This window comes from Globicephala melas, chromosome 13 (assembly GCF_963455315.2).
Source record: "Globicephala melas chromosome 13, mGloMel1.2, whole genome shotgun sequence".
Lineage (NCBI taxonomy): Eukaryota > Metazoa > Chordata > Mammalia > Artiodactyla > Delphinidae > Globicephala > Globicephala melas.
Genome location: NC_083326.1, coordinates 61376561 through 61394249, shown reverse-complemented (window position 1 = coordinate 61394249; position 17689 = coordinate 61376561). Strand labels below are relative to the sequence as shown.

The 17689-nt window shown below is 54.9% G+C and overlaps 1 protein-coding gene across 1 annotated transcript in view; it reads right to left on the bottom strand.

The window, feature by feature from the left end:
- Positions 1–17689, bottom strand: part of IMPA2 (inositol monophosphatase 2) — a 28339-nt gene that overhangs the window by 2479 nt on the left and 8171 nt on the right. The window contains exons 2-6 of the mRNA XM_030836563.3: positions 15819–15952; positions 9307–9411; positions 7479–7524; positions 5634–5742; positions 15–123 (exon numbers count right to left, since the gene is read on the bottom strand). Of these exons, the coding sequence (XP_030692423.1) occupies positions 15–123; positions 5634–5742; positions 7479–7524; positions 9307–9411; positions 15819–15952 (503 nt within the window). The remainder of the gene's footprint in view (positions 1–14; positions 124–5633; positions 5743–7478; positions 7525–9306; positions 9412–15818; positions 15953–17689) is intronic.

Below are 17689 nucleotides of genomic sequence, written 5' to 3'. Positions count from 1 at the left end.
AGGGGAGCGCGTACCCATGGGCCCCAGCACGGAGCAGCCTCTCCATGTTGCTCAGGAACAGCTTCAGTGTCATGGGGTCTCGTCTGGGCCCGATTTCTGTCAGAACCAGGGCCTTGGAGAGATCTGTGTGGAGAGAATTTCTCCAAGTCAGAAACACCAAGGCTCAGTTCTCACCCAGCAGCCGGGTTTTTCCTTGAAGCGAACTGCACACCCGCCTCCAGGGGGTTTGCTTGATTCAGGGTCATCCCTGGGCGGCAGATGCTGCAAAAGTTTTTGGCCTGGGAAAGGAAGGACGTGCTGACTAGAGTCGAAGCCACACTCTGACCATCTCACCTCCCAGGCCCCAGAAAGTCCCAGATGCAGGGGTGGTGGGGGGCAGACCTCCCAGTTCTCTCTTTTCAGGGACGCTTACCAGCAAGAACTCGGACGGGTCTCGTGGCTCATGAAACCAGCATCATTCAGTCACAAATAAAAACAAAGTGACTCCAAACTGGGAACGCCCCATGTTTGGAGGAAAAAAAATGCCTCATCAAATAAATCTGCCTTTAAAAACCTTTCTTGGGACTTCCCTGGTGGTGCAGTGGTTAAGAATCCACCTGCCAATGCAGGGGACATGGGTTCGATCCCCGGTCAGGGAACAAAGATTCCACAGGCTGCAGGGCAACTAAGCCTGTGCACCAAAACTACTGAGCCTGCGCCCTAAAGCCCGCGAGCCACAACTACTGAGCCCGTGCCTAGAGCCCGTGCTCTGCAACAAGAGAAGCCACTGCAATGAGAAGCCCGCGCACCGCAACGAAGAGTAGCCCCCGCTCGCCGCAACTAGAGAAAGCCCGCGCGGACAGCAATGGAGACCCAACACAGCCAAAAATAAATTTTAAAAATAATAATAATAAAAGCTTTTCGCTAGCTGCCGTGATGACAAAGATGGAAACATCATCCCTGTGGAGGAAGTGACTGCTAAGCAACGTCTTTGGAAAGGGGTCCTCGGGAGTAACCCCCCAGCATCGGGGGTAGATGCTGTGGCCATCAGACACAGGAAAGTGGCTGCAGGCGGGCCGGGCCTGACTCATTGCGGGGGTCATAGCACTGTCCCTCTTGGCCACACACACAATCACATCTAGATCTAGTGTCCTGTCTCGTCAGGCCTTGCCGTTCAGGCAGGATCAGCCACTCCCGTGTGTTCAGTTGAGAGAACAAATCCTCTCCGTGAAGTGGAGGAAAACCACGCCCATAGGTAACCTCACTCCCTGGGGTCCAATCCCCCCTGACTCCCATAAAGTCACCTCCCACCAGGGACAGACCACTGGGAGAAGACACTGAGTCTGTACCATTTCCCCTTTTCTCACACTGGAGGCTCTCATTTTATATTGTAAAGACTTCCTGAGACCTGGCACCACAGCTGGGCCAGTGACCAGCCCTGCCATGTGTCTGGTGGCGGCTCGGGCTCTACCCACACGAGGGGCACAGGACGGCGGCTCCAGGATCTCCGGGGACAGGACCCAGTCTGCCCTCCAGAGCTCACCTCCCGACCCCACCCTCACTGGGCTGCAAGCTGAGAGGACACCTTCCCACGGAAAAAAGACTTGTTTTGAAGAAAAAGACCTCAACAGGGCCAGGCACAGTGGGTGACCTGCAGGAGGTCGTGAGGCCCAGACCTTGACTCAAGCTTGTCTGGTGATGATGCCAAAGAAAGGGTTTCTTCCCGTAGTTTTTCATCTGTGAGAAGACACCTCTGTGCCCAGTGTCCCCCGCCCCCCAGCTGCAGTGTATCCACTCTTCCTCATGCTTGCACAGTGGTGTTTTTAAATGAAACCCAGACAATTAAGAAGTCATCTGAACTCTGCCACCTGAGGCAAAATACTTTCTACTGTTTTCTTTTGCCCAGATAATGAAACAAAGGTAAAAATGGCAATCCCCTCTACTTAATATTGTCTTATACTATGATTAATTCTGACTAGCTCTCCACAATTACTATGACTTACTATGACTTTTATTACCTTTCAAACTATTTTTATCATAATAGTTTAGCTCTTAACCAAATACTAATATATATATATAATTTAAAATATTCTGTGACTTCATGGGTGTGTGTGTGGGGGGCACGGGGACCTATTGCTTAATGGGGTGAGAGTTTCTATTTGCAGCGATAAATAATTTGGAAATAGAGGAAATGGATGCACAAGATTGTGAATGTAATTAATGCCACTGAATTGTACACTTAAAAATGGTTAGAACGGCAATTATTATGTTATATATATTTTACCACTATAAAAAAAATCAAATAGATTTTGAAGCAGGGCATCTATGCATCCTCTTTCAATAAACAAATTTTAGGGTGAAAAAATAGTCCATGACTTCCAACAGTTTGAAAACCCTTTTTCTGGTTGAGGATCAGAGCACTGTTGTCTTGAGAGAGATTTTACAACTTAGAGGTGAGAGAAGCAAGTCCTCTGTCTGCCCTGAAATACGTCCTTACAGGAAAGAGGTGACTGTGCCTTGAAGTGTGGGCATGAGCGCAGGTCGTGCAGCTCCCGTGATGGCCTCGGACCAGCATGTATGACACACGTGCTTGGGCTTCCAGATCCTTGCAGACCGTGAGCTCCTCACACGAAAAGTAGTATTAGCTGTACTTCACTGAAAACCCCAGAACTAGACAGAAAGTTGGCTGGGGGCTGTGAGGGAGAGGCAGAGAGTGACCAACGGGAAGGGGTTACCCCGGAGCCACCCAAACACGGGGCACCAGGAATGTAACGCCACTGAATTATTCACTTTACAACAGCTAATTTCATGTTACGCGACCTTCACCTCAATACATTATGTTCAAAAATAAATAATTGGAAAAAAAAAAAGTATTGTTCAGAATCCTGGAGAAGACTGCCCTGGAAACCTATGTAACCTCTTCCAAATCCCCTCTGACAAGAAAACAGAGCAGCTGGGAGAGCAAAACACAAACCACAGACAAAAATCATCTACAAAAACCTACATCCACAAGGGCGTATCCAGGCCCCAGAGGGCAAGTGGGCGGGCAAACCCCTGACAGCTACTACGACCTCTCGTAACCGACCTTCCAGGGACTCTCAGGGCAGGACCCACTGAGCAGAAACGCATGGGAGTGAACCCCAAATTCACTGGACGGGAATCAGAGGCAAAGGAGGGAGATGATACAGGTAGCACTGCGGGAGGGGCAGAGCCAACCGTCCAAGGAAGAGGCCAACTTTGCAGGCACTTCACAAACACAGCAGAAGAGGGAGCCCTAGAGCCACGAGACGATGGAAAGTGTTCACCCCCCCACCCCATCACACCACCGGCCTCCAGAGCTCTTTCAATTAGAAAGAATGTAAAAGAATGATGTTTGAATCCCATACACAATTATCATAAGAAAAAAGAGAATAGGGAGCAGAATAACATCTCTCCAGTCGATCAGAGATTTCCAGAAAGACCTGTCCACAAAACAGAAGTAGCTGCAAGAGAAAGAAACGGAGAATCCACGGAAGAAGAACATCACTCAAAAGTAGAGGGGAGAGAACCTAGGAAAGGAAACAGTTCAGAAAAGAAGGTCAAGCTAAAGGAACGAGAATAAATAAACACAATAGATTATGCTTTACAAGACATGGAAGGTGAAAAGGAGGAAATTTTTTCTGAAATTTTTAAAAATTAAAAAATCGGTGAAAAAGGTGGAAAAGATTTAAGAGAAAGTGACAGAGAGATACGTACTGAAATGCTGGCTAGAAAGCGCCATTATGTCTGGGGTTTGTGGCAAGGAGTTGTTTGGGGTGGTGGGGGCAGGCAGCTTGGAGGAAGCAGGGTTGGCCGCGGGGGAAGGGCAGAGGGGTGACAGCAGGCTGTGATGGGTCACGTGGGTTCACTGTACTTTTTCTGTCTCCTTTGTATGTGTTTGCAGTTCTGCAAGGTAGAATTTTGAGAAAAAGCTACCAAAGAAATTCTGGCCTCATCTAATCCTTTACCGCTATGCAGTGTGGTCTTTGCTTTGTTTTTGTGAGTTGAAAACATTGCAGAAAGGAGCACAGGAAAGAGAAGGCAAGGAAAGCAGGGAGATGAGTGGTGGTTGTTTTAGCGACCGCTTCCTCCAGAAACGCATCCCAGAATTAATAGCTGGTTGATCTCGTGCGAAGATTCAAATTCCTTCTCTGATAATGACTCTCATTTTGGGCACCAGCGCCAGGCCGTTCCTGAGTGCCCTGTGGGTAGGATTTAATTTGATCCTCACAGCTGTCATCAGCGTCACCTCCCGCCCACGTGAACACTGAGGTTCCAGGAGCAGAGCTGACAAGTCACATGTGGAAGGTGTCAGAATCAGGCTTTGAAGCCAGGTCTGTACAACACCTAAGGACCATGCTGCTGAGGAGAGCTTTCCGTCACCTCCTGTAGAAACCTCATCACCCGGCAAATAGAAGACAACCAGGGCTGAAAACATCACCCTGGACTTTATGAGTCAGAATTTTTTAAAAATCCCAAGTGAGCTTTGGGACACGAGCACCGACGGACTTGGGGTTCCGTGTTGCAGAGGGGGGTGGACAGCGTGTTTGAGCAAGGAGGCCCATGGGCGGAGGGCCTGGGATGGGTGTGAGCGTGGGCACCGAGCCTCGAGTCACAGCAAATGAATGTGGAGCAAAGTTCACCAGGGCCTTTGACAACTCGCTCCCTCACCCCCGAGTTACACAACTGGCTGGCAGGCCAACTCCTGGCAGGCGCAGCTGTAATCAACACTGCTGTCTACGTGGCCAAACCAAACAGTCCCCGGGCAGGAGCCTGGGCTGGGCGGTGGCAGAGGCCGGTCCGTGGTCCTGCCGGGCCCCTCCCTCTGGAGCTCCTGCGATATTACTTCCTGCCCACCTCCCCCCCAACACTCGTGAGGCCTGGGCCTCCTGCCTCGCCCGTCCTTCACGGGGCGATCATCTCCCTGGCAGATCCACGGCTCACAGTCACCCCGGCCAGGGATCCAGACGGCGCTGCTCTCACCGGACCTCAGCGGACCTGACCTGGGCTGGAAGGCCCGTCTCCTCACTGGTTGTAGGCAGCTCGGGGGCAGGGACACTCCTGACCCCTCTCACCACCTCTCAGGCCAACTAGACACATACTGTCAACTCTGTATGTTACAGGCAGTCTGAGTGTAACAGCAGCCCTTTGTAAAAGCCACCGGTGTCCTTGGGTCCTGCTCCAGCAATGACAAGGGCAGGGAGCATCTGTGGTGCATACACCACGGCTCATGGACACGGCTCCCCTGCGGCCGTCCGTGTTCTCGCAGGGACTGAAGCCAACGGCAGTGGGTCCACATCCAGGGAGCCACAGCCCGCACTTGGGGAACCGGGTCACCAAGAGGCTCCGAGGGCCAGAGTATGCCTCTGACCCTGCCCTTGGCCTGGCCAGCTCGCCCAGGCCCACTGGGACCACGCGGGAACTAGTTGCCAGGTTCCTTCTCACATTAGGGATGAAAGGTGAGAGCAGAACAGAAAGGGCCCATTGAAGGCTCCCGGCCACATCCACATCCACACTGAGACACAGACTGGCTCGACGTCCAGCCCACCAGGGGCGCGCTGTCCCCGAAGAGACTGGACCTCGGTAGGAGATCCCCACCACTGCCTCGCGGAATGCGTGACACGAGCGGGGCCCACCTGTCTCCCTGGAAACGCGCAGTCGCTGGCCGTTGCAGAAGGCGCCCCGGCCCCTCCGGCCCGTGTACAGCCGCTCCTCTGTGCAGTGGTAAATCACCCCGAACTCCAGCTGTGGGGTGGGCAGGACAGAAAACAGATACAGGATGTGACACAGGGACCGAAGGCCATGCAGCTCTAGCTGTGACCACTAACACAAGGACCGTGGATGGAAATTAGCTTTCGAAAGGGAACTCAAAAAATCAGCATCTGGATTCAAACCTAGACCTGGACATGAAAGCAAATGTTCTTTTCTTAAATAACTATATTTAAAGATATATTTAAACAAATAAAACTATATTTTAAACTGACATCATAATCAAGCATTAGTAACTGAAAATTACTGAAAAAGCTTCCTTCTTCAAAAAGGCCTCTTTTGTTTTCTCTGGGAGGGGAAAAAGCCTCTTATGACTCCAATCAAACCCCACAAGAAACCCTCAAAATTGCTGACGTGTGAAGAATTCAGAATGCATCTGGAGATCCAAGAGCATCACAGAGCCTGGGGCGGCCCAGGAAGAGACGTGATTCACCAGAGGGGCTGATCCCTCCCTCGCTGCACACATCACGGGGCTGTGGCCTCAGTCCCCACAAGCCAGTGCCGAGAGGAGGGGAGCTGGGAAAAGGCCTCCCTACACCCGGAGCCCGTCTGCCTCTCCTCCCGGACTCCCTGCCGTCCTGGGCTAAGAATAGCACGCGTGCCTGGCCTGTGGGGCTGCCAACTGACAGAGAAAACGAGGAGAAGCCCCGCAAACGCCCAAGGGAAGTCTGGGCAGGCAGGAGAAGGGCTCACTTCTGGGAAGACCCTCCAGTCAGCACACACCCAGATCCTGCGCCCCCTCCAGTCAGCACGTGACCGCCCCCCTTCTCAAGCCCAGGTCAGTCCTGGAACCGGCCGGCCTCTGAGACACTGAGGCAGGCAGCCAGGGCCTCCACGACGAGGCCAGAACACGTGTACCCAGCGCACACCCCAGACCGTCACAGGCCTCGGTCTGGCCAGTCAGAGACCCTGCCGTCAGGATGAACAGCCCCAGGGCCCCGAGCTTCCTGCTTCACTTGCTCATCTCAATGACCACATTTAACAGAGAAACAAGTGAGTAACTGACTCCCTCACCAGATCTCAACATTAAGGCTCTTGCTTATCTTCACCTCAAAAGTTAAGTTCTTTCTCACGGGTATGACTCCTCTGCTGCCCCAGAATCTGCGCTAACCCTGAGGGTGCCCTAATGAGGGCTCCCTCCGCAAAGCCTGGCCCCCTGCCCTATTCAAGTGTAACTGTAGCAACTGCAACGAAGGTAAGGCTTTTCCTAAGTGTAATCGCTGAAACTGGATAATAAAGCTTAAGCCTGGATCCAGCCTTTTCTGCAGGTCCCAAGATATGGCCCAGTTCCGAGGGTATATGGGAACCACGCAACAGCCATGTTCTCACCCAACAGCTAGAGGAGAATGAAGAACTAATAGAACACTGGGATTAGAAATGTCCTCCAAAAATAGGAGTTTCTTTTGTGTGTGACTCGATCCCACGCCCCAGGGGTCAGATGGAGACTAACTGGGAACATCTGTCCAGAACGTCCCCTCCACGCGGCATCGCTAAATGGCCACCGAGGGGGAGGGCTGGCTGGAGCCCCAAACTCACACACCCCAAACCGGTTTGCATTTGTTTACTTTCTTGGATTTGAAAACACATGCTTGGATTTACTCATCATGATGAAGGCCGAGGACAAGGAGAGGAAAACTGAGGTTGGAACCAAGAAGCAAGATGAATAAACAACACCCAAGGGGCCGCGTGGCCGGGCCCCACTCATCACGTACCTCCTGGTTCACAGCAAACCCAATGCTCACTGCCACTGTCGGGAACCTGCAGAGAAGACAGATGGTTTACATGGTGACACACACGGACGCGCGCAAACTCAGGAGCCTCTATATGGCTGGAGGCGCAGAGGACCCTTCTACAGCGTGGCTGGGTTTGTTTTGTCAAAAAGTACCTCCCACAATTTCACTGAGCGCTTCAAGGACAAGCAGGCCGAGCTGACATGTAGGACAGCGACCTTGACAGACAACAGTGCTGGCCGTCGTCAGGACGGACGTGACTCAACAGTGACCACGGAGGACCCGGTGGAGAGTTGTTAATAATCATCTTTCTGGTTCTCAGAGGCTGAAGGGACGGAGGGGCCTGGCTCCTGCGTCCATCGAGGGGCTGGGTCCAAGACAATCGCGTCCCTCCTGCCGTGACCCCTGGGTGAGCCTCGTGCAGGACAGCAGGCGTGGCCACTGCGTGGAAGGCAGGCGGTGATCTCGCATCCTGCCTGCGGGTTTACAGGTTACGTCTCCAGAACGATTTCTCCTTTATGTGAGGATCGTTAGGGCTTAACGAGTAGGAACAAGGAAGGGCTGCTTCTAACCCAGGAGACTCGGGACCCAGCCTTGCCCAGGCTGCGCTGTGATGTCCCCTGCTGTCTCCATGGGGAGGCTCTTGACACGCCACGGCCGGGCCTGGCTCTGGTTCCCACCCTCAGAAGGCTTTTCCCACTTGCTCTAGTCCCAGTGCTGCTGGACACAAGCAGGACAGGTCCTGTCCGAGGTGCAGTGGCCAGAGGCCCCCAAATGCCTTTAGGCTTCAAGGGTCACCACAGCCCTGGACGGCCCTGGACTGTGTCTGGAGTGTAAGGGTCAGCCTCACAGCTTGTTTCCCAAATGACACTCTCGTCCAGGTTCTCTCTCTGGTCCTGGGGTGGACATGTGGCCTTTGTCCATGGTAGGGCTTGGCTCGTTCTGTGCCTACCACCCTCACACAGTGGGACAGGAACAGGAGCCCCACTCAGAGATACACACCCGGAGGGGAGCCCTGTGGTCCCACAGGACTCCCCAGGGGTGTCATGCTCTAGTTAGAGTCTGATGACACTGTTGCTGTCACCAGATGGCTCTGTTCCACCGTCTCTAAAGGACCACCTGTGACGCGCTGAATCACTTTCCACACTTACACATAAATGCTCCATTTGAGGACCCCACACCCCGGCCCCTCTCACTGTAAGGAAGGAAGCGGGTGGCTGGCTCACCTATGGGAGGGGACCTCCCCACGGGTCCTGCTGGTGGGGGCTGCAGGTCCACAGGCCCCCCAACCGCCGACGGGGACCCGGGATGGGGCAGGAGCCCGGGCCAACCAGCTCTGGGGCTGCACGAGTGTCCTCGTGGGAGGCTTTGACAGCCCCCCACCCCACCCCCCGTCAGCACTTCTGGGGCTGGGCAGGTCACTGCCATCATATGCCTCTGACCTCCCGAAAACCTGCTGCTCTGGGCTGACATCTGTCCAGATTAGGCCGGCAGCCGGTGGCTCCTCAACCCCCCAGGCCACCATCCATACACGTGCTCCCAAGGCTGCTGGACCAGACACCCTGTGTTATTTACAACCCTGCCCATCTCTCCAGGGGCCTCCTTAAGGGTCCTTCTTAATTCAACCCAACGTTTAAATGTGACAAATGCAATAGTTTTTAAACAAGTGAAGATCTCCTACATGCTCTGAACGTATCTCACAAATGGGAAACTTTATTTTAAAGTATCATGACTTGTAAGTGAGACCACAAACCCGCTAGAGGTTTGCTGACGTGCTGCTTCGGAAAAGCCGGGGTGTGCCTGCGCTCACCTGTGCACGAAGTTGCAGGTACCATCAATGGGGTCAACGATCCAGGTGGGGCTGGGGGTGAGCACACACTTGGCCCCAGCGGCTGCAGCCTCCTCCGCGATGAACCTGCAGTGGACAGAGCTCAGCCTGAGAAAAGGCCAGGAACTTGAGACTCAGCGTTTCGAGCCCCGGCCCCGGAGACCAGCAGGCAGGGTGAGGAGATCTCACCCGGCCTCTCTGGTCAAACAGGGGCAGCGTCCGGGAAAGACTTTCTGCATTTTGCCCTCTGCTAATCTGTCACTTGGTGGGGCCCAGATACACAAGGTGACACCTTCTGTTAAAGCACCAGGGGGTGCAGTGGGCCAGGCGGGGGTCCGAGGATGGATGTGGGAAGAGCTGCCGGCGAGAAGCTGAGCTCTGCGCTGACTTGACTCTGCAGGGATAAGGCCGAGAAGAGAGCCAGCCAGGGGCCTGAGGATGCTGGGAGGGCAGGCTGCATCACAGCTGACACTCCATCTGTACCCAGCCCAGCCTCCCCGAACCGCAGGTGCTGACATGGCATCCGTCCCGCATGCGGGAGACAGGAGCTGACATTGCTCCTGGGAGGCCCCACCCACCCTGGGCTCCCCTCTGGACCCCATCCTGCAGGAGTACGCAGGCCACGCACCCCGGTCCCCTGTCCCCGCCCGTCCTCTGTGACGAGTCCTCTGAACACAAGCCCCACCGTAAGGCCGTCCATGCCCTGTTGGGAACCTGAACTAGATGGCAACAAGGCAGAATCCACTTGGTCTGTCTCAGCAACGGGGGCCGCCAGGAGCCAGCCGCCTAGGCCGGAAACCAGGGATGGCTCCTCTACCCCTCCTTCTTGTCCCCCTGCACCATGCTGGCTCATGCTGGAGGGTCCCCCGAAGTGTCTGCATCCCTGCCTCCTGGGAGGAAAGAACAAACTTCACCTAAACCCCCAGGACGGCGCCCGACACAGGTTTCCGACCGTCCCCAACAGATCAGGTTCACCTTGTCCTGCCAAGGGCTTCCCACTAGGTCCTCACACGCATGTCTGTCCTAGAGCAAAAGGGGCCCTGACCACAGCACACCTCTACCAAGAAGGAAAAACGAGTGAAAAACAAGAAATGCTTGGTGTCCTACTGCTGGCATTTTGCACACCCCAGTTGTAGTCGTCGGGAAGCTCTTTTTTATCTTTTTGCGTTACGCGGGCCTCTCACTGTTGTGGCCTCTCCCATTGCGGAGCACAGGCTCCGGACGCGCAGGCTCAGCGGCCATGGCTCATGGGCCCAGCTGCTCCGTGGCATGTGGGATCTTCCCGGACCGGGGCAGGAACCCGTGTCACCTGCATCGGCAGGCGGACTCTCAACCACTGCACCACCAGGGAAGCCCGGGAAGCTCTTTTTAAACAGAATTTAAAAGTTAGAGTTGGGGACTTTCCTGGTGGCACAGTGGTTAAGAATCTGCCTGCCAATACAGGGGACACGGGTTCGAGCCCTGGCCCAGGAAGATCCCACGTGCTGCGGAGCAACTAGGCCCGTGTGCCACAACTACTGAGCCTGTGCTCTAGAGCCCACGAGCCATAACTACTGAGCCTGCGTGCCACAACTACTGGATCCCGTGCGCCTAGTGCCTGTGCTCTGCAACAAGAGAAGCCACTGTAACAACGAAGAGTAGCCCCAGCTTGCCGCAACTAGAGAAAGCCCACGCACAGCGATGAAGACCCAACGCAGCCAAAAATAAATAAATAAAATAAATAAAAATTAAAAAAAAAAAGTTAGCGTTGGCGCCTTAGTCTCACTAGTCACACGGGTCAGAGGCCACCACACTGGACGTGCAGACAGAACACCTCTGTCACCGCAGGAAGCTCTCCAGGCTGGCATGTCACGGTCCTAACACTGTGAAGGTGCCCTTCATTCTGGTGTCACTTCAACTGACACAGTGCCGTCACCTGCACTGTCACTCAGCTGGTCCCCCTCAACTCTGGCAGCATTTCTGTCCCAAAGATTATGAAACTCACGCTCTATGTGCAGAGTCATCCAGACACAGACAAACCACCTGAAGCTTGTCCGTGTACACGACGAGGCTACATCATCATTTTCAGGTTGCTGTTCCCAGCCTGCCCACGCTGTCCCTGGAAAAACCCACCTGTGAGCAAGCAAAGCACCGGACTGGGGGCAGGGATGAGGAACCTAGAAAATTCGTGTGAGTGGAGAAAGCCTACAGCTGCCCCCAGGAGCTTACAGCCCAGAGGGCAGACCACATGCATCCGGGAAGCTCCTGGCTTTTGTCCCTCCTCCTGCTGGGCAGCCTCCCTGCCATCCTCCCCCCCTGGGAATTTGGATCATTCGGATCATGTGACCCAGGTAGGCGGGTCTAGATGAACAAGGTCGTGGTGACCATCAAGTCAGAGGAGGCTGGGCGGGGTGCGGCCAGGCAGGGTGACTCCCCGACCGCTAACCCGGCAGAAACAAGGGGGCGATCCTATGCCGCAATTAGCTCTGAGGTTTTCTGAGTCAAAGACGTAAGGTATTAAATCCGTCTTCAGTGCTTTCTGCAGCTACGTGATTTTCCTGCAACAGTTTGTGATTATGTTCTTAAAGAAAGGGGGCCATACCCGAAACACACACACATGAAGACAAAGTCCCAGGCTTGAACTGGGCACAAGGTCCAGGAAGCAGTGAGAATACGTCACTAAGGTCAAGAATAGAAATGACTCACAACAAAGATGATCCCAGGAACCTGGGAGGAATGTGGAATCTTCTTCCTTTTCTAACCTGATTTTAAGCGAGAAGCTGGTACCTACTGGGGGGTTGGCAGGAGTCGCTGGGGTCCTGGAGGAGGAGGAGGGGCCGACAGCTCAGATAGCTGGACCACAGCCTGTGGCTGGCCGTCAGTCCATCAGCAAATGTGTGTACGCGGTCTCTGGGCTCCCGGAGCAGCCCCCATGATGCATCTGCAGACACAGCTTTTGTCCTGTGGGGCATTTCTGGTGGGAGTCACTCCAAGCAGCCACTCCAAGGCCTGGCCTTTCTGGGCGTCGACTGTTCAGGCCGAGGGCACCCTCCTCTGGACCACAAGCCCAGGCGGGGGGAGCACTGGTCACCTCCCCACTTGCCTCGTGCCCGTGGGTGGTCCTGGGGGCAGGGCCTCAGACATGTTCACTCTTCTAAGGCACCAGAATACCTCCCCAGCCTGTGGACCCTGATTTTCTCCGTGTGGGAAGGTAATTCCTGCAGAGGCCGGGGTACATGGACTCAGATGGCGTGTGAGAGAGTAACAGACACCTCAACAAGAGCGCTGGACCGTCCACGAAAAACCCACAATGTAAACAGAAAAAACACATGTGACTGAGCATGGGGCCATTTCACAGGCCTATCGAATGTACAGAGGAAAAGAGCACCAGGCACAAGGTTCAGAGCCTAGAAACAAGTTAGGCCAATACGTTCTGCTTTATTACTTCTTACTAAGAGTCATAACAAACCCTCCTTATGATTTTGATGGCCAGGAGCACCCAGGCCTTCTCTTTGGCCAGTTTGTTGACTCTGTGACAAGGTCAGGGTCACCTTCAGTCCACTAGGGAGCCAGCTAATGTCCCTGGCCTCATCGCTCAGGCTTCGGCCCAGGCTCTGCTGCCCGAGGACACAGCGTGAAATGCAGCGGGGAGACAATGCAGGCAGGCATTCAGATGGTGGTGGCCAGGAACGCCTTATCCCCGAGTGCACGCACCCCACAGGGCACAGGGGCCGGTCAGCACAACAGTGCGGCCACGTCCCACCAGGGGCCCAGCCCGGGCAGAGGCGAGAGAGCACCAGCCGTCCTCCTCCCCCGGCCTGTGCCTCCCAGACAAGGAGACGTGGACAGGCTTAGCGATGCTACTGCATGTCTTCAAAGTCGCCCCACTTGGATCTCACTTGGGAGCACAGCTGGAACAGGTTTCGGCACCCACAGAGGCGGCCCGGACGCAGACTGAGCTCATGCCTTCGGCGCCAACACAGTGCTTCGGGAATGCGGCACTGACCTGGTTCCTTGTGTTACCTCCTCTGCGGCAGTGTCAGTGCTGGGTGACACTGTGGTCAGATTCCCATCCCTGGGGGTGGAGCAACTGCCCAGCCGAGGGCAGAAGCGAGTGCAGTTTCCGTCCACACCCATCTCCCAGGCTTTGGATTTCACCAGTGAGTAAAATAAAATAGCAAAACCAGGGAGCCCACAGTCAGGTTGTTTCTTATTTTATCAAAGTCAAAACAGCTACATTCTATCTTGTCTTTTAATTTTTTTTTTTTTTTTTGGCTGCGTTTGGTCTTTGTTGCTGCTCACGGGCTTTCTCTAGTTGTGGCGAGCGGGGGCTACTCTTCGTTGCAGTGTGTGGGCTTCTCATTGCGGTGGCTTCTCTTGTTGAGGAGCATGGGCTCTAGGGTGCGCAGGCTTCAGTAGTTGTGGCACACAGGCTCAGTAGTTGTGGCTCATGGGCTCTAGAGCACAGGCTCAGTAGTTGTGGCGCACGGGCTTAGTTGCTCCGCGGCATGTGGGATCTTCCCGGACCAGGGATTGAACCCGTGTCCCTTGCGTTGCAGGCGGATTCTTTAACCACTGCACCACCAGGGAAGTCCCATGCAATCTATCTTTAATACTGTTTTGTGAAAGACTAAAAATGAGGAAGAGCATAAGTTCAGACTTCTTAAGAAAGGGTGACAGCCTTATACCAACTTGTTGTTTAAGGGATATATTTAAATACTCTGAATGCAGAAAAATAACAATATACTATTTTATCTTATAATATGCATGCAATTTTTTTCCTCATCACAAGTTTCTCAATTTGTCTCTGATCTAAAATACAATTAAATGTCCCCAAATTCTGGTACTTTCTTTTAAATCTTAATCATTGGGAAAAAAAACAAACCTGACTTAGGTATGCTGAAAAATGATTTCACCTATCTGAATTTTCTAGGCAACAGAGCAGAGAGTAGCATCCTGGCTTTGCTCTCAGAGCCAAGAGGGGAGAGGGAGCAGAGCCAGGCTGACATGGGCAGCCAGTCCCTGCTTCGCAGCCTGCAGCTTGGGGACCGCTGCCTCTTGTTAGGGGTTGGGGGGTACCTGCACTGCCCAGGGCTTTGTCAGGTGGGCTGGCAGGCACAGTTGGAGAGGCTCCAGGGGGCCTGACACCCACCCAGGGTGGGGACTGCTGCTCTGGGCGGACCCAGACAGTCTTCCTGAGGGGCTTCGGAGCCTGAGGCCCCCCATGTGACACACTGTCTTCTGTCCTGTGACACTTGTCAAGGAGTGTGTAAATTCACACTGTGCAAACAGACACCAGGCCCCATATCGACACAACAGTGCATCCAAAGCACCAGCAATCGGCCAGCACTTTCAGGATTCGGTCTGTCAGAGTGATCTGACTGCAAAGCGCCAGGAGGCCTGGGACCACCACCACGCAGACCCCTGCAGTGACCAGAGCCTTTACCTGGACCCTGGACCCCAGGGCCCCACAGTCCAGCTGCCTCACTGCTGCTGGAGCCACCAGACGATACAGGGACAGAAAGAGCTCCTGAGCCAGAACCAGTGGTGGTTCCTGAGCTGTCACCTCTCAGGGAATCCAACTGCCTTGAACACGGTGGGGCCAGGGGCACTGACCCTGCCAGCCAGCCCCCGCCCACCCTGCCCTGCGTCTGCAGCCACGTCTGCGTGGACCTGTGTGGCTCAAACCCATGCTGTTCAAAGGTCAGCTCTGATTCTTTGGACGTTGCCATTTAATTTAGATTTTTGAAAGTTAAGAAATCATAAACAGTGCAGAGCCTGTAACCATTATAATAGATGCTAGGGTCCTGACTTTACGCCAAACAAGGAAAAAGGGAGAGACGCTGAAACACAAGGGCTGCCGTCAACACGCCTGCACACACACATGCACACATATACACACACATGACCCCCCAGGTGATGCGGGTTAGAAGGAAGGAGCGGGGAGAAGGTGCGAGTGTGTACGGCCTGTCCCCTACCCCCCAGTCACTCGCAGGGCATCACGCGGCAGGAGGGAGCCCCTCACTGGTCCACATGGACGTGGGGCCGGACAGACATGTCGTCTACACCTGGGAATCCAGCGATTGGGCTCCAGGGTGAGCAGCTCCTTAAGGAAGGAAAGGGACACTTGTGCCCAAGGAGCCCCCTCCCTGAGCTCAGAGCGTCTGCCCCTGGGGCTCTGGGCCCCCTTGGAACTAGACACACAGCGCTGGGCAAATGCTGGCCTTTTTCAAGGAAAAGATTAATTGTTGCATCGGATTCTCCACACAGTGACCCAAAAGGTCAAGGACACCTGCTCTGGAGGGGGGTGGCCCTGAGGGCTTGGTGTGGGCTTGGCAGGAGGGGCGGGCGGCCCTGGGGACGGCCACACGCGGGGATGCGTCCTGGGAAAGTCCGCGTGGCCCTGGGCTGACAGGGCACAGCAGAGGGGACTCCCTGCCAGGATCCGCGGCGGGGCGGGGAGTGGGGGGACACGCGGCCGGGGGCGGGAGTCAGCGAGGCCCCAGAGCACCCACCTGTGGGAGGGAAAGCGCTGCTGCAGCTCCTGCAGGATCAGAGCCTCCACCATGTGATCTGTTTCTGTCACCAGGTCCGCGGCCGACGTTTTTGTTGAGACACGTTTTTCCTCAGAAAGGGCTTTCCTGATGATCTGCAATAAAGTCGGGAGGTGGGTGATGCTGGCCAGCACCCCCTACGCTGGGGGCGGTCCTGCACCAGAGCTGGGCCCCCTCCCCCACCGCGGAGGGTGGCGCCCGGCTCTCTGTGGGGCTCCTGGGAACCTTCACTGCCGCCTACTCTTCTCGCGAGAAAGGCAGTCATGGGTGGAACAGTCTTTCTTTGGAGGAAAGAAACGCGGTTCTAAGGACGTGAAGCTTCAGCCACGGAGCCCCATGGAGCCCCCCGAGCTTGAACTCGGGAGATTTCAGTGTAGGAACCGCTTCTCCTCATTCACTTTACCCGTCACACGAACGTGCCCCTGGATCGGGAGCCCAAACGGTCCAGCCGAAACCAAACCCGGGAAAGTGAAAACGCATGCAGAGAACTGGAAGGCAGGCCCTGGCCTCACGCCCCGGGGGCTGGGTGCATCAGGTCACAGGACCGAGTGGTTTGGTCTCCCAGGAGCTGCCAGCGCTTCGCCTACACCCGGGACGGAGGGCTGAGCTCCAAGGCCTCCCCGGGGACCCACACAGGAAGTCGTTGAGGGTATTAATCAGGAAACAGCCCCACTGCAGCTAGGGCCTATCCTGTCATCTCTGCCCGAGTCACAGCTCGAGTCCCCAACCACGGTGACATCAGGACCCTGAAGCGACCTCTGACCTCTCCTCCAAGACCCGCTGCACCCAGGGTCCCTCACCTCCTTCCATGGACCCCCTCGTTCAGCCGCCACCTGACATCCACACCGCCAACCCCGTGATACTTACTCTTCAACCTTAGGTGGGTGTATCCCATGCCCTGTACACACATATCGTGTACACACATGCCATGTACATACATGCCTTGTACACATGCCCTGCACCCACATGCCGTGTACACAATGCCCTGTATCCACTTGCCGTGTACACACATGCCCTGTACCCACCTGCCCTGTACCCAGATGCCGTGTACACACATGCCCCGTACCCACCTGTCCTGTACCCACATGCCGTGTACACACATGCCCTGTACCCACACACCATGTACACACATACCCTATACCCATATCCCATGTACCCACATGCCCTGTACCCACATGCCGTGCACACACATGCCCTGTACCCACATCCCATGTACTCACATGCTGTGTACACACATGCCCTGTACACATACCCTGCACCCACATCCCATGTACCCATTCGCTGAAGAGGAGGAGGCCAGGAAGATGCCTCCAGGAAGCCTGCAGATAGGGGTGCTCACGCAGGATTTCACAGAATAAGCAGGACCCCCTAGACAGGGGCGGTCCTCATCCCAGCACCAAGCCCAGACAGTTGTTTGGTTTTCTGAGCTTGGTTGCAAAGATAACAGATTGGTTGTAATGGTTTCTAACAGAAAACCTGGCTTGCTCTCCGCTCCCTGCTGCGCGTCTGGTGTCTAGGGTCATGCCCGGCACACAGCCGAGGCGCAAAACCCTTCAAGTCACCAGTACATTATACCTCAGGCTGCTTAAACAGACTCAACACCGTTTTTTCCAGCCGGACCTCATGCGCTTGTGGAACACTGACCCCTTGATCTGTCTTGTTTCGCCTCTTGTTGCCCTCGAAGCCCATCACCCTCTGGCTTCCATCCTGTCCTGCCTCCTGGCCCCCCACCCCCGCCCCCCGCACGTCCACTCCCTGCAGTGCAGCCAGAAGGGCTCGCTAAGCCTGGGCCCGCATAAAGCACCTAATGGCCCCATCTCTCCAAGGATGAA